Raw genomic sequence first — 20,163 nt, forward strand, 5'->3', positions numbered from 1 at the left:
TTCAATACACTATTCGATACACTATTTAATACACTATTCAATACACTATTCGATACACTATTCGATACACTATTCAATCCACTATTCGATACACTATTCGATACACTATTCAATACACTATTCAATACACTATTTGATACACTATTCAATACACTATTCAATACACTATTCGATACACTATTCGATATACTATTCAATACACTATTCAATACACTATTCGATACACTATTCGATACACTATTCGATGCACTATTCGATACACTATTCGATACACTATTCAATACACTATTCGATGCACTATTCAATACACTATTCGATACACTATTCAATACACTATTCGATACACTATTCGATGCACTATTTGATACACTATTCAATACACTATTCGATACACTATTCGATACACTATTCAATACACTATTCGATGCACTATTCAATACACTATTCGATACACTATTCAATACACTATTCGATACACTATTCGATACACTATTCGATACACTATTCGATACACTATTCGATACACTATTCGATGCACTATTCAATACACTATTCGATACACTATTCGATGCACTATTCAATACACTATTCGATGCACTTTTCGATACACTATTCAATACACTATTCGATACACTATTCGATACACTATTCGATACACTATTCGATGCACTATTCGATACACTATTCAATACACTATTCGATACACTATTCAATACACTATTCGATGCACTATTCGATACACTATTCAATACACTATTCGATACACTGTTCAATACACTATTCGATACACTATTTGATACACTATTCAATACACTATTCCATACACTATTTGATACACTATTCAATACACTATTCGATTCACTATTTGATACACTATTCAATCCACTATTCGATACACTATTCCATACACTATTTGATACACTATTCAATACACTATTCAATTTACTATTCGATACACTATTCAATACACTATTTGATACACTATTCAATACACTATTTCATACACTATTTGATACACTATTCAATACACTATTTGATACACTATTCAATCCACTATTTGATACACTATTCAATACACTATTCGATACACTATTCAATACACTATGTGATACACTATTCAATACACTATTCGATACACTATTGAATACACTATTGGATATACTATTCAATAAACTATTCGATACACTATTCAATACACTATTTGATACACTATTAATTACACAATTTGATACACTATTCCATACACTATTCAATCAACTATTCGATACACTATTCAATACACTATTCGATACACTATTTGTTACACTATTTGATACACTATTCAATCCACTATTCAATCCCCTATTCAATACACTATTCATACACTATTCGATGCGCTATTTGATACACTATTCAATACACTATTCGATACACTAATCGATACACTATTAGATACACTAATTAATCCACTATTCGGTACACTATTCAATACACTATTTGATACACTATTCGATACACTATTTGACACACTATTTGATACACTATTCAATACACTATTAGATACACTATTCAATACACTATTCGATACACTAGTTGATTCACTATTTGATACACTATTTGATACACTATTTGGTACACTATTTGATACACTATTCAATACACTATTCGATACACTATTCGATACACTATTTGATACACTATTCAATACACTATTCACTACACTATTCGTTACACTATTTGATACACTATTTAATACACTATTCGATACACTATTTGATACACTATTCAATACACTATTCCATACATTATTCAATACACTATTCCATACACTATTCAATACACTATTCGATACACTATTTAATACACTATTCAATACACTATTTGATACACTATTTGATACACTATTCAATACACTATTCAATACACTATTCGATACACTATTCAATACACTATTCGATACACTATTCGATACACTATTCAATAAACTATTCGATACACTATTCAATACACTATTCGGTGGAGACAGATATTTAAGGTTTTGTTATATTATTATATTTATTGAGATAACCGAGTGATCAGAAGACGCTAGCAGGGACTGAACTGAGGATGAGCTCAATTTAGGATGTGTTGTTAGAAAAAAATCTAGATGACTTGCAAATTGTCTGTCAGCATCAGGTACCCAAATTGGTTTATTAACAATTCGTGTTAGGTCATAAGTAAGTGAGAAACCATCTCCCTTCATTATCTGTTTTGTTTGCGTGGACTAATCATCCAACATTGTTAACATTGAAATCTTCACAGACATAGATATTAGCTGAGGGATAAGCAGATGAGGTTTGATCGTTTTACTTAGCAAAGATAGCTACTCCATCATTGTGTGGACGGTAGACAACAAATTTAAATGCTGTGGTGTAAGTTCTACTCTAAAGCACATGGAGGGGTTTTTGTGGAATTCTTTGGAGATGTCCCTGCCACAGAGGAAGCTATCCCCTATGTAGGCACATATTCCATACCCATGGCGGTCTTGAGGATTGAGTTTAGATGTAAAGTTAGAATAGCCTTTGATGGAGAAATCGGCTAAAAAAGCAGTTGAGCTAATGCCAGTTTCATACAAGAACAACAAGTTAGATTTGGTCTTCTGTAATTTGGAAGGTTGAAAACATAGACACCTGATGTTAGAGGAGACCCTGTAGTGGGGGAGGGAGGGTCTAAATTGGAAGTTGTGGTTCTGGGTTTTCTCATGATTTGCTTGTTGGAATATTTCATAGTTAGGCTGGGGAGTTTGTGGAAGAGGTCATCAGAGTTGTTTAGAGCAGAGAGAAAATAGGGATGAAAGAATAACTTTTGTAGACCATTGAAAAAGAAAAGCCATACCAGTTCTCACTAAAATGGCATAAAGAAGCCATACCAGAAGCTACTGCATTATCCAGACTCCATTCACCAAATAGCAATGCAGCAGTACCAGTATTTTGCACTTGATGATAGGATGGCCTTCTTGAGAGTTACTTCAATGTTCGGGTCCCTGACTATTAAGAGGATAATGTCAGCCCAGGAAAACATTTACCTCCAGCATCCTTATTATTAGTGACATGACAACAAGAATAGAATGGGAAAAGAATTTAATCATCTCTAGTTACTGCATGCACTATACTTCCGACCAAGTATACAGTGTTTTCTTCTCCATTTGTCAGAAACATCGATTAATTGTTGAGGATGAGGATTGTGGAACAAAATAGGGGAAGTGAGAGTTTCTGAGCTGCCAAAAACGCACCCACAATGCCTTTTCAACTCTCTTTTAAAAAAATGATTAAAAATTTTTTTTTTTTTTTGCATTTGTGTAACATAGCACATATGGCGTGCACATGGGAGAAAATCAACAGCAACCAGAGGATAGATGACTAGTTAAAATATTAGCAGCAGCAATCGTCTTAGCACGTATGCAAATTAAGCAAGTGTGTGCGCGCTAATGTCACGGGAAGAAGGAGGAGAGAAAAAGGAAAATAAAATATACAGCACGTGGTCGAACAACGGAAGCAATGAGACATGTTTTGACTCTTGTGCGGCGAGAGAGAAATTTCACCGCACGATCGAAAAAGCGGAAAGGCATGCAACAAAAAAATACACGTGCACGAAAGAGTGTCTTGACAGGCATGTTCAACATTTGAGTGATATTTTGAAACGCAATGAAGAACGTCGGAAATCTTCTTCTATTCTATTTTCTTCTATCTATTCTTCTATTCTTTCTTTCTATTCTTTCTTCTTCTATTCTATCTATATAAATAAAATGAACTCATTTTTTCCCGTCTGATTTTGACATTAATAGGATTAAAAATCAAGATATTTCATGCAAATGTAATATGCACAAACGGCAGAACAATATCTGAGGTGTGTTATAGGCTTATTATTTCTCAAATTCCTCGATAATCTTAGATTTCTATACTTTTTCTGCTGAGAAGTCACGGCCAAAATCGGTTAAGATCAATGGAAGTGGTAAAATATTTTCTCTCTAATAAATTCCTCCTCCCCCTGCCACCACTTAACACCGTTTGGGGATCGTTCTCAAGGAACAGTTGAGAAGAGAACACCGGTTTGGCTTCGTAGTTCTTTCATGTGAAGTTATTTAAAATCACTAAACTAAGCTGCAGTGCTCTGTGGCGTAGTGGTTAGCGTGCTGGATAATTCACATTATATTTTCACATGCGCGCCGACCTACCGTAGTCGTTTTTTTTTTTTTTTTTCCTAAACAACTGGAATGGACTTTTCTTGGTGGCCGAACTGTTAACGTTGCAGATGCTTTTTTGTTTTGTTTTTTTTCACACTTTATTTTCCTACTTTTACTCATGACTCCGGGTTTGATTCTTCCTACTTACCTACCATAACATTTTTTAAAACTTCCCCCCCCTCTCCCGTCCCGGAAACAAACACTCGGGCAACGCCGGGTACCCCCGCTAGTTACTAGAATAAATGCTTGTTGTATTCATCTAGAAACATGCTGTCATATTTTTACGTCTTTCCTTGTTTGCTTGTTCCTGTGATGGTTCCAGACAACATGTGGGTCCGAGAGTTAAAATGTAACGACACGGTTAAAGTGTAACAGCCACGTTACATTTGGAGATCTTTTAAGTAGGGTTAAAGCCATGGAACGAAGGTTGTATTTTGGTGATAGCGTCTAATTTAGAAGTAGACAAAACATTTTTTGTTGTCAGAAAGTACTGGTATTTACCCCCCCCCCATATAAAAACAAACAGATCTTTATTTTTTTAGCAAAATTATATTTCCATTGGATTATTTTAATTTTGAAATGAAACTATAAGATATATTCATTGTAAAATTATATCATGTTAAATAAATTGGCCTTTTGGCCAGGAGCAAAGTGTAGTAGGGTATCCGTTACAATCTTTTCTGTCTTATCCTTGGTTAGTGATAAAGAAATCCTTCTAGACCGAGGCAATTTTATCTCAATCCAGAGTACATCTTTTGGGGACCTAGATTTTTCTCATATTTAAAGTTGATCTTGTGTCTATCTTTGCCCTCGTGAGGAGGGGAAATGTGTTTTGGACTTTTTTCAAAAATTAATTAATTTAAAGTGACGACTTTCACGCATGCGTAGTTTAATTATCATTAGGTTTGGCGCATGCGTAATAATCACCGGCGACCATGAAACGAACAACGGTCGTTCGTTAATTTTGAATTTTCCTCACAAAAAAAATATCAACAAAAACTACTATCATCAACAAAACATTTAAAAGAAGAAAAAAAAGGTAAAAAATCACTTTCTAAATTCATTTGATTACAATTTTTTTTAATTAATCACAACCGACCTTGTTTTTACATTTTCAATTTACTCGTTGTTCAAACCGGCATTCGGTTGTTTTTCTTTTTAACGCCATTTGTTTCGATTCGATTATTTATTTTACTTTTGAAAATGAAATTGTAATTTATTTTTTAAAATCTCCAAATTTTAAAATCCCTTTGAATCGCTGACGAAGATGTTTAAATCGATGATCCTTTCTCGAATTGTCGATTATTTACTTGATTCGTTCTGACGTCCATATTTTTCAAATTTCACGATTTTTTTTTCAATTTTAATCCAGATGAATTTTACATGAATTTTATTTTTTTTTGCTTCCCATCCCCCCCCCCCAAAAAAAAATCACAAAATTAATATTAATTTAAACGGTATCATTTTTTTTTTGTTGTTTATTAGATTATACATTTTTGTTTTCGCTTAAAAGTTTGTAAACTCACAACAGGCGAAAGGCGACCACACAAAATGAAACACGGGTTCCAGAAACGAAAAGAAAATCACTGACGGATTTATTTAACTTGTTGTTATTGTTTGGCTATTATTGTAAATGAGGACATAAAAAAAAAAAAAAAAATGAAGTTCCAGGTGATGGGGGAGTACACACATGTAAATACTTTGAAAATTTCGGCTGTACAAATTGAAAGAATTAAAAAAATAAATAAAAATTATCGGGATGGGGGGGGGGGGGTCAAGATTAACATAAATTTAACAGAAAATAATCACCCACTTTTCAACCAGCTAGCGTTTGAATAGTAAGTAACCATTTTCTGTTACCTTTTTGGGAGGTGATGGGTCTGTTGCCACCGAGACTAAAGGTTTATTTTTTGGTACTTATGTTACTGTGCTGAAATAATGTTATTATTTAGAAAGCTATTCTTAACATGGGAAGGGGATAGTGTTTTTGTAATTATTCTGTACTTTCACCTAACAATTAAATTTAAAAAAAAAAAAAAACCCAAAAAAACTTGAATTTAACTTGAAAATATGATTAAAAAATAGTACGGTAACATAAGTGCATAAGCTTTTCTGAAATGAGTTTATTTTTAGATGCTTTCTTTTGGATAAAATATTCTTTCGTCAATAATAAGTATTTTTGGTGCTTGTGCAGTTTACGGACCGTGCTGAAATAATAACGTTATTATTATTATTATTATTAGTATTATTATTATTTCTCGATATGGGGGCGGGGGCTTTTTAATTAGTCTAACTATATTTTTACCTAACAATACCAAAAAACGATACCATAAAAATTGAATTTAACTTGAAAATTCTATTTAAAAACATTACGCAGTTCATAAACTGCACAAATACTGTTGTTTATTTTAAATGGTTGAAAGTGATTTCTTTTTACTAACTTCTCAACATAAAAAAAATATTACCCTTCCCTAAACACACACACACACACAGTTTTTAATTCCCCCCCCCCCAAAAAAAAATAAAACAGACTTGGTTTTATGCCTTTAAAACGCTATTCGGTTAGGCAGTATTTTTTTTTTTTAACCATCAAATTTTTCAGGAATTTGACATGTAATCGCCTAAAAAGTATAATCTAATTTTATTTATTAACTTTTTTTTGGAGGGGGGGGGGTAATTTGTACTTTACTTTAATCAACCCGAACAAGGCTTATTGCCATTGAGACGTAATCGGTTGCTATGAATTAGGGGGCCCACACTTATAAAGGGAATTCTAAGAGTAACAAGATGTTTAGTAGGTACCTCCAATGTGCACCAGAGATTTAACCCTCTATATGTCATGTGATGTAATTGTAATTCAATATTATCATCCTAACTTTTGTATCATTTAAAAGAAGCTTCAAATAAACTACTAATATTTTAAAAACCTTTTTACAGGATAAGAAAATAATGAAAATGCAAGACAAATCGTATTTACATTATCGATGCCTTAAAACAATATTCCTATGTAGGGATCATTTTAACGCCGTAAACATATCTATGTTTAAAAATTTAGCAAAAATCAACTAATGGTCAGATTTTCATGAAATTTTCGATACTTATTGAGTTTTAATTTAACTTGCATATTAAAAGTAGATTTCATTAAATATATGAGGGAAATATATATATATATTTCTTTTAGGTTTTCTACCCCCCCTTATATTTCATGTTATGAAAATTAAACAAAATAAATTTTGATCCATAAAAATTGCAACATTTTATAAAACTGAAGTTTTTAAATAATTAATATATATATATATATATATATAACCATTACAAAATTTACTTACCTTGAAGTTATAAATAAAAAATGTACATAAAATCAATATTATTATGTTTGAAAAAATTAAGTTTTTTTTTTTCTCAATAATATATATTGTAATTAATTAAATTACAACAACAAACCAAAATTCTAAAAATAATTAATTTTTAAAAGATATCAATAGAATAAAATTCCAATATTCCGCGATATGAAGTTTTAAACATAGACTTTTGAGAAAAGTTTTCCAATTTTTAAAAATATTTTCATATAATATAAAAAATGACTATTGGCAATTATAAAATAGCAAATTCAACTACAACTTGAAATTATTTTAATTGTTAAAAGAGGTCTATTTCTAGGGGGGGGGTCAAATTGATTTTAGTGTCTATTTTTAAAAATGTACGGTCTCTAATTAATAAAATTAACATAAACAATAGCAAACAAAACACTGCTTTCCTGGTTCAATTAAAGCGTTTATTGGCATCCATAAAAAGTATGCACAAACATAAAATGATGTGGCTGATAGCGCGTAAAATGTTGGTGCTTTTGCATAAAAATTTGTACATCCCTATTGTGCACCATAATGTTGCATTTAAGTTTCTGCATGTCGAAATAGCAAATGGTTTAACACATAATGGTAGCAACTTTGGATTGCGATGCCTCGTTAGTGTTTGAAACGTTGTGAACTTGTTGGAAGTAGCCAGTCTAACTGACCCAAGGTAAATGCTGCAAGCATGACCATGACATAATATCCTTAATGCTATCTGGTCCAGAAATGTGTGATAATTTTACATTAAATTTTTATGTAAAACTGGTCCCCCTACTCTAAAGTCTGAATTACAATTTTTGTTTTATTTATTTTTGCTGACAAAACTTTCAGGTTATTGAATTGCCTAAAAAAAAGTAAAATCTCTTTTTGATTTTTTTTCTGCTGAAAAATATATTCCAACATGTTATAAATAAACTAATTATTTACTTTTTGTGTTTTTTTCATATAAACTCATGGTAGTCATGCCTGTCTCACTTGAACGTTCCATCAGAATTATTACCTGTTATTTGTGAACTCCAGTATAGCTTGACCCCCCCCCCTTTCTATGTGTTAGTCTTGTGGGTCATGCCGTTTTATCTTTTCACCATGAAATAATAAAAAAAAAAATAGAAAAAAAAAAGCTAAGCAAGCAATTAAATAAATCTATACTTTCCTTATTGGAATCTTTTCTTTTTTTTTTTACATTTCAACAATTTGTGTATCTTGCTTTACCAGATTTTACAAAGTCAATACGGTGTATCGAGGAGGGTCAAGGGATTGTTATACCTTGATTATATAAATTGTACACTTGCTGAAATCTCTAATCTATTATATAAACAGTTGTTTGTGTGTGTCCAGCTAAAAGTTACAACTACACAAGTCACACTCGCAATTTTTTTTTTTTTTTTTTTGACATTGCCGTGGACAAAATATAAACATTTTTTTTTTTTAAGGAAAAGTGTTATATCTGTTCTATCCTTGGTCAGGGAGGATTGGAATGTGGTGAAGAGAGAACAGGGGGATAGAGAGAAACATTCTAAAAAAAATGTGATACACATTATTTTTAAAATGTTGTGCAATGTCCATGCCACCAGGCAATGCAAGGTAGCCATGTTAGTTTTTATATAAAGGCAGCAGTTATAAAGGAAGCATTCATTTTATGATGAAGGTATAATAACAAACTGAGCATTCCCTTTTTTGTTTTTGGATAACTTTAGTCCAAACATTGGAATCGAAAATAATCTGCAGATTTTGTTTTTCTTTAATTGCTAAAAGAAAGAATAACAAATGCGACCTCTATTCCTAAACTCATTGATCTTATTACTAAAAAGTTTTTCTGTTTAAAAAGAACCGATTTTTTTTTCGACAGAGTTAATTAATAGGTACAAGTTGTAGCAAAGTATGTTTTACTGTTTTTGTTGGTTTGAATACAGGATGACTGATGGAAGTACAATTCTAAACTTGTTTTATTCATTCATTAGATTTACCTGGTGTTGCTCAAATGGATGGCTTGGAAAAAAGTTTATGTTAACAAATTTTTTTAAATAAGATTTAAAAAAAAAATTGCTTTAGTTTTCTCTGATTTTATTTTTGATTTTACTAAATATTCAATTAATGGTGAATAAAAATCAGTAAATGTATATTTAGAAAAGTTACATACAGGCAAGAAACGCATAAACAAAATCTTGTCTGATATTTTTGTTCATGCACAAATTAGATTTTTAACAATGTTAAGCAAGCTTACAAAAATTAAACATCCGAATTTCAGGCTAGGATCAAAGTGAAGTATCTGCTCTGCCTGATTTGGCCATGCTCTGAGGTAAGAAACATTCTCATCTTCTTTTAAGGAAGTGGTGAGGTATATGTCTCTCACCTGAAGCATCCGTACTTGTTAGGGAGTACTGATGGGCCAATACAGGCTATTTTGGGAGCGGGGCTATATAACAGATTCAGACAAGGATCAAGTGTAATATCTGTTCAATCAGAAGGGACCATCCTCACAAGAATAAACTAATCCATTCCATTCAGTGGAGTGGTTATTAACTGTCACCCATGGTTCCATTATTGAGCAATGTAGATGGGAGTCATCAGGCTATTCTTGCTACAGGACTAGAGTGCCCCCCCTCCCCGTTTTTGAGAACTGGATTCACACTATAAACTGATAATGTATCTAACTTTGCTGAAAGCAGATAAACTATTTTAAAGTTAGAGTGCAGTGCAGTATCGTATCTGTTTGGTTTGAGGAGGCCATCTTCCCAGGCATTGCCTCCTTCATTTAGAAGGTTGTTGCTCTTTCATTCATGACCAGTTTATTTTTACAACTGGGTTAATGTCTCCCCTTTTGAGAAACTGGATTCTCATTATAAGCTAACTCTTTCTAATTTTGCTTGTAGGAGGTAAATAAACAAATCCAGGTCCAAATATAATATTTGTTCCCAGAAACTACCTCCTTCATTTGGAAAAGGTTGTTGCTTGAAGCTTCCTCATTCATTGGGGTTGATGACAAGACACATCAGGTTTAGGTCAAAATGTATTACTTCAGTCTGAGGGTAGTCATTAGGAAGGATGGTTTCTGCCATTTGCCGGATCCGTCCACATTCAAGGTCAGCCAATTTTTTGCCATTGGACTAGTGTCCTTCTCTGAGAAGCTCAATTCTCTCTATTAATTTTCTTTGTATTTAATTTTGCTTTGTTGAATGCAAGTAAAAAAAAAACAATTGTAGTTTAAGTAAGGGTAAAAGTGTAGTATTTGTTCACTGAGAGGTCATTCTCTCAGTCATTATCTCCTTTGTGAGGGATTATCGCTTGTTTATTTTCAACAAAGCAATCTTAGGCTCCAACCCTAAGTTAAAGTGTAGAATCTCTTTGATCTCATTCTCCCAGGCATTACCTTCTCTGTTCTGAAAGATATCTATTACCACCTTCATTTGTGATTAGACTTTCTGCAATTGAGCTAGTGCTGGCTTTTAAGGACCTCAATTACCCCCATTAAATCATCCGGTGTCTAACTTTGCTTTGGAGAAAGGTAACTAGAATTTTGGTTTCGGTTTGGATCAATGTGTAATAACTGTTTTGTCTGAGGAGGTCATTTACTCAAACATTACTATTTTATGAAGGGTTATTGCTTTCCCATTATCAACTCACCCTGTCTTGTTGACTTTTTTGGAAACAGATAAATAATTTTGGTCTAAGGTCCTAGTAATTACCACCTCCGTTTTGGAAGGATGCTTTTAACCCCATCTGAATCCCTATCACTTGTGCAATACAGTCATCTGATTATTCTTGCAGCTGGATGAGTTCACCCTTCTAAGAAGCTCAATTCCCCATATTAACTGACCCTGTACCTAACTTTGCTTTGTAGAAGGCAGATGTTCTAGTCTTGCATGCTGGTAATAATCAAAAGAAATTCAGTGGCGTAGTTTACAAAAAACTGTACTAGCAAAAGTATGTTACAGAAGTACATGTCATTATCTGGGGGCCATAAGTACCACAAATCACTAGTTTAAATGTAAGTATATTTATAGTTCCTGCGTGGGTCCATTTTTCCTGAAATGGGTAGCTAACACTATTCTGGTATGTAAAAATATGTTGCCAGAATGCTGAAACTAAATATTATAATTGTAAAAGTGAATGTTTAGTCAGTTTTTTTAATAGTAAACTTATTTTAAAACATTATTTTTGGAACATTTACTTCATAAGATTGTGAATTTTCAAACATATTTGTCCTTTTTGCCATGTTGAACCAGTTCCTTTTTGCCATGTTGAACCAGTTCCTTTTTGCCATGTTGAACCAGTTCCTTTTTGCCATGTTGAACCAGTTCCTTTTTGCCATGTTGAACCAGTTCCTTTTTGCCATGTTGAACCAGTTCCTTTTTGCCATGTTGAACCAGTTCCTTTTTGCCATGTTGAACCAGTTCCTTTTTGCCATGTTGAACCAGTTCCTTTTTGCCATGTTGAACCAGTTCCTTTTTGCCATGTTGAACCAGTTCCTTTTTGCCATGTTGAACCAGTTCCTTTTTGCCATGTTGAACCAGTTCCTTTTTGCCATGTTGAACCAGTTCCTTTTTGCCATGTTGAACCAGTTCCTTTTTGCCATGTTGAACCAGTTCCTTTTTGCCATGTTGAACCAGTTCCTTTTTGCCATGTTGAACCAGTTTCTTTTTGCCATGTTGAACCAGTTTCTTTTTGCCATGTTGAACCAGTTCCTTTTTGCCATGTTGAACCAGTTCCTTTTTGCCATGTTGAACCAGTTCCTTTTTGCCATGTTGAACCAGTTTCTTATCCAAAGTCTGTTTTAGTATTTTATTGGCAAAGCACATGATTTGCACACCTCAACTCGTTTTCTGTTCTTTGATTATGAAAGGTTGAAAGCCGTCACAATAATAATTGACACGGAAAGTTTCATTTGTGTTTTTGGTGTTCAGGCTGTCTTTCGGTGCTGCTTGTATTCCAGTTGCAGTGGACAATTTTGAGGTGCAAAATCCTGCTTATATAAAAGCTGGTTATAAACTAGTATAAGTTTGACTTGTGTTGGGGTTAGTTATTTCTAGTCTTTTTACTCTTTTCCTCTGATTCAATTTTTAACTTTTCTCATAAATTTATCCAGTTGTGAATCTTTGTAGATGTGTGTAACACAATGAGGTGTTTGTAGATCTTCATGGCATATTTTTTTTTCACCCACTTCATTTGCGGGAATTACGGGTCTTTACTGCTGATATTGTATTCAAAGTTTGCATCTTGTTTCTCTCCAACCTCTTTTACAAACATAAACAAAGAAACATTAAAAAATACAATTGTATTTTTTAATGTTCTTCAGAGTAAACATGTACATGTTTAAAACACTGCATCTCCTTCAATAGGAGGAACCAGTTATCTAAATTCCTAATTGCCTTTTGGTAGTTCAGATGAAAGAGATCTAATTCTCTGTATGAATTTGTCACATCTGCTTAATGTTGAGTGACATCACAACTAACATAGCCTTTTTTTGAATTTTAAATAGAAATTGCACTCAACTCAATTTTACCTATACATGGCAATTAACCATATTAACGTTATTTTTATATACCTATCTCTAATATTGCTACACTCCCATTATTGAATTCATTGGTGAACTCTTTCAGATGATTAACTTCTTTCTATTTTGAAAAGTTGTGATGCTTTCCTGGTAACAGTCTAACTCCAAGTTTTTTACTTATACTTTACATTTTTTTCTCACCATGTCCTGGTGTATGTAATCAGCTTGTTCTGATTTCTCCCCTGGCTCCATTCTTAATCTGACCCGCATTAAGATACCTAAACAAATGGATAGTCTAAATCTTTAATAATTCATATTGTTTTTATCAGCTGCTTCCATAAACCTTGGTGAGCCTCATAAAATCAACAACAATCATATTTACTTTGCAATTTTTCTGACAGGCCTGATTTGTATTCATTGATGCTATTATTTTGGATAACGAATCCATCTATACTAATAATGATGTTTATAGATGGTTTGTCAGATGAGCAACTTTTAATCTGGTAAAAATCCTTATCTATAGTTGTTATTTCTATCCTCTGTCAAAGCCAATTGGTTTATGATGGTCTCAGTCTATGATATTTGAAAAGCATAATCTCTCAACTTTTAGAAAAAGCATATTTGCTTTGTCATGACTGCAATCGTGATCGCAAAAGTAATCATTTGGTAACATGTTTTGTTAGATCATTAGCTGATGATTCAGAGTGGTTAAATGATGGGAGAAAGAAAATAAAATCAGTCATCACAATTCCTCTGGTATTAATAACATATGGCCAATTTTTGTGCAATCCTTGCTTATCTGCATTTATATTTCAAACATTTCTTGCAGATTTTTTTTGGGTGTCATTCATTATAAACTATCATATTCAAAACCTGCATATTTTGATATATATATATATAATCTAGTAATTTAATGTGAAGAGTAAAGTAACAGTGTTACTCATTGTGAAAGGATCTTTTTAAATAATTTCTAATGAAGAAATTCATTTCTTTCAAATTAGTATGTATATAATATTTGAAGTACTTATTGTAAAACTTGCAAAGTGAAAAATATTTTAAGATTGTTTCATTTTTATGTAAAACGTATTTGTAAACTGCATTATTTATTAAAATCTATTATCTATTCACAGGAACAATGGCGAAAAAGTGAAGATATTCCGTCTACATGAGTGGAATAGAAAAGTACTTATAAAATATGTGGATAAATATTTCTTGTAAGTTTTCATCTATAAATAACAATGTTTCTGAAAAAAAAAAATTCAACTTAAACAAACATTTGCTTATTCATCCTGAAAGAAAAATGTTAATACAAAGTAAACACTATAAGGAGATTTTATTTATAATGAAACCTAATCTCCAAACACTATAAGGAGACACTGGAGAAAAAGTGCATTTTGCTTATGACTGTGATGCAAATTTGACAAAAGAATCTTTAAAAGGACACTTGCAGACACATATTTGTGGAGTGTGTAACTCCTCATTTAAATTCAAATCTAATTTAAATACGCACATGCAAACTCATTATTTGTGTGGTGAGCGTCGTCCATCATTTACAGATGAAACTACTTTAAAAGAACCAATGCAAGTACGTACTGAGGAGAAATCTTTTGCTTGTGAGCTGTGTAGCTTTCTATCTAGTGACACAAATGCCTTAAAAGAACATATGAAAAGCCACGATGAAGAAAAACCTTATGCAGGTGAAGCATGCAGCTTAGTGTTTACAGATGTAACTGCTTTAGAAGAACATGTGAAAATCCATCCGCAGGATAAACCCTATTCCTGTGGAATCTGTAGTTCATCATTTACGAAAAAGAATTACTTAAATTTTCACATGAGACGACACACTGCAAATAAACGTTATTCATGTGATGTGTGTAATTTATCGTTTAAAAGCGAACCTTATTTGAAGACTCACAAACGCATGCATGAAAAAGCAAAATCTTATTCTTGTGGATTGTGTAATGTTACGCTAAGAACAGCAAATTCTTTAAAAATGCATATGCAAAAAAAGCACGCTGACAATAAATATCCCTGTGATCTATGTGAATCTTCATTTCCTAAAAAATCTGATTTAAAACGGCATATGTCAACTCACACATCTGATCGCCCTTATTCTTGCGAGGTTTGTAATTTGTCATTTATGACGAAAGTAATTTTAAAAATACATATGCGAACACATACTGGAGAGAAACCATATTCTTGCAACGTATGTCAGTCATCGTTTTCACAGGACACAACATTGCGACGTCATCTGCAAATCCACAATAATGAAAAGCCGTACAGTTGCTTGATCTGCGGATTATCACTGCGAACGAAAAACAATCTAAACGAACACATGCGAACTCACACAGGAGAAAAACCATATTCATGTGATGTTTGTCAGTCGTCGTTTCGAAAGAAGTCATATTTAAAGCTACATATTCGCACACATACAGGAGAAAAACCTCATGCGTGCAACGTATGTGGCTCATCTTTTATAACAGCGACGGTGCTGCGCATCCACATGCGAAGCCACACTGGCGAGAGGCCTTACGTCTGTGAATTGTGTGGATCATCATTTTCGACGAGCAGCAATTTGAAAGTTCACGTTCGCATCCATACGGGTGAGAAGCGGTTCTCATGTAATGAGTGCGATCATTCGTTTCTGCGAGCGTCTCATTTAAAATTACATATGCGATCGCATGTTGAAGGGAAACCATATTCTTGTGAATTGTGTGGTTCTTCATTTGCTAAAAGTAACGCGTTGGCGTTACATATGCGAAGACATTAAATAATCCGGTTCTGATATAGATTTCAACTTTTACAAAAAAAAAAAAAATTACAGAGAAATCCTTACCCATCATGGAACAAAAATATCATATTCCAAAAATCATGTAAATTAATCATACTTTTTAACTAAGAAAATAAAATTTTATAATGAAGCAAGAATGATCTGTCTTGATCCACCATATTTAATAAAGATAGACAACTAAATTTGAACTACCTATATTTCTTCATTTCCAAAAAGTAATGTGATGCATTACATATGCAAAGGTATTAACGCTTTATGACCTGAATTATGATGTAGATGATTAAAAATATTTATTGTTAATTTTAGTTAGTTTAAAGGCTAATGATACTATGATTTTAAGACTTTTTACCATAACAATCTTTCTTTATGAAGTTCAGTAGTTAAACTACCACTGAGAATTTTTGCATTTCATAAAGTTACCTGGATTATCCATAGTGCTTGAAGAAATGTTTATAACAATAAACAAAATCCTCCACTCTGAGATAGATGGTGGCATAAATGTAAGCAATAGACGGTTGCAATCTGGAAATATCTGGCACCCAGATACTGAACTAATACGTATAAAGCGTGTTTGCATCAATTCCCACTTTATACCATGATATTCACTTGTGACTGAAGAAATTAGTTCAACCAGATCATAAAGGATTAAATAATTTGGTTCTTATTTAGAATTCAACTTAATTAAAAACAAACAAAAATGCAGAAAGATCTTTATGATGTACATGATGATGGAACAAAAATATCATATACCAAAAATCATGTAAATTGATCTAGTAGGTTATTTTTTTAACTAAGAGAATAAAATTTTATGATGAAGCAAGACTGGTTTGTCTTGATTCACCATATTTAATAAAGGTAGACAACTAAATTTGAACTACTGATTTTAAAATCAGCCTTATAATCACTATGAGATACTATTAATTGCTAAAAATCAAAACATTTTCTTTATGAAAAGAAAATTAGTTGATCAATTTATGTAATTTTGGAATACGGCGTTTCTGTTTTGTTACAGGTATATACGTCATAAAAACTTTTCTGTAGTTTTATTTTTTTTAATGAAGTTGAATTCTCTATCGTGTGATTTTTCATTTGCAAACGTAACGCTTGGCATTACACATGCGGCAACATTAACTAATTCAGTTCTGATTTAGAATTTAACTTACTTTAAAAAATGACAAAATTGCAGAAAAATCTTTACGATGTACCTACCCGACACAGAAAAAAATGTCATATACTAAAAATCATGTAAAACAATCAAGTATTTTTTTTAACTAAGCAAATAAAATTTTATGATGAAGCAAGAATGATCTGTCGTAATCCCCCATAGTTAATAATGGTAGACAATTCAATTCGAGCTACCAACGTTTTAAAATCAGCCTTATAATCGTTATAAGATACTATTTATTGCTAATCATAAAAAGATTATTTTCTTTATAAAAAATAAAACTAGTTGATCAATTCACATAATTTTTGGAATATGATATTTCCATTTTGTGACGGGTACATACATTGTAAGAATTTTTGTGTAGTTTTTTTTTAATTTGCATTCTAAATAAAAACTGATAATTCATATGAAGTCTGGCTTATTTATATTAGAACTTAATTTTTGATGAAGAGTGTGACTTTGTTTCGGAAAGTGTCTTATTTAAAATTATGCACGTGATTACATGTTAAAGGGAAACCATATTCGTGTAAGTTGTGGTTCTTCATTTGCAAAAAGTACTGCATTGATATTACACATGCAAAACCACTAGATAATTAGATAGGATGGCTGGCTTATTTATATTAGAACTTTATTAACAAAAACAAAAATTGAATACACACTGGAGATAAATCCCTATTCTTGAGAAGCATGTGGATAAAAATTTCTTAATTTTCCTTTGAAGACCAAAAAATAAGCTTTTTTTTTTTTTTTTCTTTTTTCTTTTTAAGATCTGATTTCCATCACCAACATTGTCCTTTTTCTCATATTAAGTTGTCTTCTTTTTTTTTCTGGTTTACCCACCTTGTTCCCCACCAATAGCTTAGCTTGGATGATAATTTACGTTTTTTTTTTTAACTGGGATGGGAAGACGGGATCAAGACTTAAGGCCCAAAGTGATGTGATACGTAGGGTGAAGAACATAGACGAAGACAGGTTAGGAGGGAACGGAACACGTGTTTTATTCAGGATAATCACATAGAGAGTAAAGCTTTTATTAGTTTCGTACTAAGTTTGTTTGCATGTAGTTGGTGTTAGTTTCATATAACATCCCCCCTGTTTAGTTATGTGTTAGTGTGTTTTTCTTTTTTTTTCTTTTAGTCCTTGAACTTTGTTGGGGTTTTTATGACTCGTCCAGATTGAGTACGGGTTGGACTTTCTTGGACTGGGTCTTCCTGTGTGCCTTTTGTATTGTTGAAGTGTGTGTTAGTTTGTTTTTGTCCATTGTGTACATGGGGTTGTCCTGTGTTCTGCATTGTTGTTGGTGCTGGGTCGTCAAAGCGGATTCTCTTCATTGTCGTCCGTATTGGTACAGCATGAAGGTGGGTTCTGTTGCGGTGGAGTCTGGTCCTGTTTAAAGTCTGTACAATGTATCTCCTTGGATTGTCCTCATCCTTCCGAACAATTGTCCCGGGGTACCATAGCTTGTCGTCTTGGTTTGTTATGGTCACATGTTGACCTGGGTATAGTGGTGATAGGTCTCTGGTTTGCATCTTACCGTCGTGATATCTCTTCATTTTGTCTGACCTTTCTTCATGTTGCTGCTGGTGCTTTTCCTTTCTTGGCTCTGTTCGACTGGGGAGTGTCGTGGGTATAGCTCGTCCGAATAGTAGTTCAGCGGTTGATCGTAGGTTGCTATCTATTGAGGTGGCTCTGATCTGCAGTAGTGCTAGTTGTATGTCACCCTTGCCTTTAAGGCATTTTTTCATTACTGATTTGACATGTCGCACATGTCCCTCAATAAATCCGTTGTTTCTAGCGAAGCGTGGTGAGCTGGTGATATGTTAATACCCCCATGATGTAATGAAGTTCTGGAAGGCTTGCCCAGTGAATTGTGGGCCATTGTCCATCATGATTTGGTCAGGTCGCCCGAATAGGGATGCGTAGTTCTTGATTTTGTCAGCTACTGCTTTGCTGGTAATGGGTGTGGGCATTTCGTCAAGCACTGGGTATTTTGAGTACCTGTCTAAAGTGAGGAGATATTCCCGTCCATTTATTTCGTACAGGTCCGATGCAATGTATTGCCACGGTTGTGATGGAATGTTGTGTGGCTTGAGTGGTTCCTGTCTGTTGGCATCCTGGTGTTCCTGGCAGAGTGAGCACAACTTACACATTTTTTTCGACGTCCTTATTGATGTTAGGCTAGTATATGTTCTCTCTTGCCAGGCGACGGGTTTTTTCTATGCCTTGATGGGTCTCGTGGAGTTGGCGCAGGATGTCACTCCTCATAGATTCTGGGATCAGAACCTGCCTTCCTTTGAAGAGTATTCCTCCCTCGAGGGCTATTTCTTCACAGAATGACCAGTATGTTCTGATATCAGTTGGGACATCCTGGATAGTTTCTGGCCATCCCTGGAATACAATCTCTTTTAGGAGGTTTAGAGTTCTATCCCTTGTCTCGCTACAGTGCAAGGCTCTCTTCTCTACTGAGAAATTGATGGTTGTAATGGTGAGGTGTCCATCATCATCTTCTGTGTCTATGCCATAAATTCTTTCATCTAGTTCGACAACACTTGTTTTCTGGGTTGGGCAGTTGGCTAAGTGTGCTGCAAGGATCATGTCTTTGCCTGGGCGGTAGACTACCCTAAAATTGTAGCCTTGTATCTTTAAAAGCATACGTTGTAGACACGGTGGTGCTGAGTATAGCGGCTTTGAACATATAGTGACTAATGGTTTGTGGTCGGTCACTACGGTGAACGTACTTGCATAAAGGTACATATGATAACGCTGGATACCGGGCACAATTGCAAGCATTTCGCACTAGATATTGCTGTATCTGGATTGGCATTCGGTCAGTGTTTTAGAACCGAATGCGATTGGCTTGTCTGCCTGTGTCAGTGCTACCCCCAGCCCCTTCTGTGATGCATCCACTTCCAGTGTTACTGGTTTTGTTTGGTCGTAGTAGGATAAAAGGGCATCGGCGGTGATCATTTGTTTTAGGTCATCATAGCAGTTTTGGTGGTCTGGATCCCATATCCAGGGTGTTTGTGATCTCAGGAGACTGTGCAGGGGGTGTGCTTTCTCAGCAAAGTTTGGTAATATATTGGGAAATATAGTTCAACATTCCTAAGAAGCGCTGTAATTCGTCCTTGCTTTGCGGCTGTAGCATCTGTTGGATGTCATGTA

General features: G+C 33.7%; 2 protein-coding genes across 2 annotated transcripts; one reads left to right on the forward strand and one right to left on the reverse strand.

The window, feature by feature from the left end:
• The first annotated feature begins 4,076 nt into the window (after nucleotides 1-4,076).
• LOC145252824 (uncharacterized) lies at nucleotides 4,077-17,406 on the forward strand. The gene is made up of 2 exons (XM_080112797.1): nucleotides 4,077-5,240; nucleotides 14,176-17,406. Exon 2 carries the CDS (start codon nucleotides 14,556-14,558, stop codon nucleotides 15,813-15,815), a length of 1,260 nt encoding a protein of 419 aa, XP_079968923.1. The 5' UTR covers nucleotides 4,077-5,240; nucleotides 14,176-14,555; the 3' UTR covers nucleotides 15,816-17,406.
• A 1,773-nt stretch (nucleotides 17,407-19,179) lies between these two features.
• LOC145252374 (uncharacterized) lies at nucleotides 19,180-19,791 on the reverse strand. The gene has a single exon (XM_080111771.1). It carries the CDS (start codon nucleotides 19,789-19,791, stop codon nucleotides 19,180-19,182), a length of 612 nt encoding a protein of 203 aa, XP_079967897.1.
• Between the last annotated feature and the right edge of the window lie 372 nt (nucleotides 19,792-20,163).

Source organism: Euprymna scolopes, chromosome 29 (assembly GCF_053919585.1).
Source record: "Euprymna scolopes isolate OS-2025 chromosome 29, ASM5391958v1, whole genome shotgun sequence".
Lineage (NCBI taxonomy): Eukaryota > Metazoa > Mollusca > Cephalopoda > Sepiida > Sepiolidae > Euprymna > Euprymna scolopes.

Bases quoted from the DNA above. Each gene is read 5' to 3' on its own strand.
- LOC145252824 (XM_080112797.1), top strand. From the start codon at position 14,556: ATGCAAACTCATTATTTGTGTGGTGAGCGTCGTCCATCATTTACAGAT.
- LOC145252374 (XM_080111771.1), bottom strand. From the start codon at position 19,791: ATGCTTGCAATTGTGCCCGGTATCCAGCGTTATCATATGTACCTTTAT.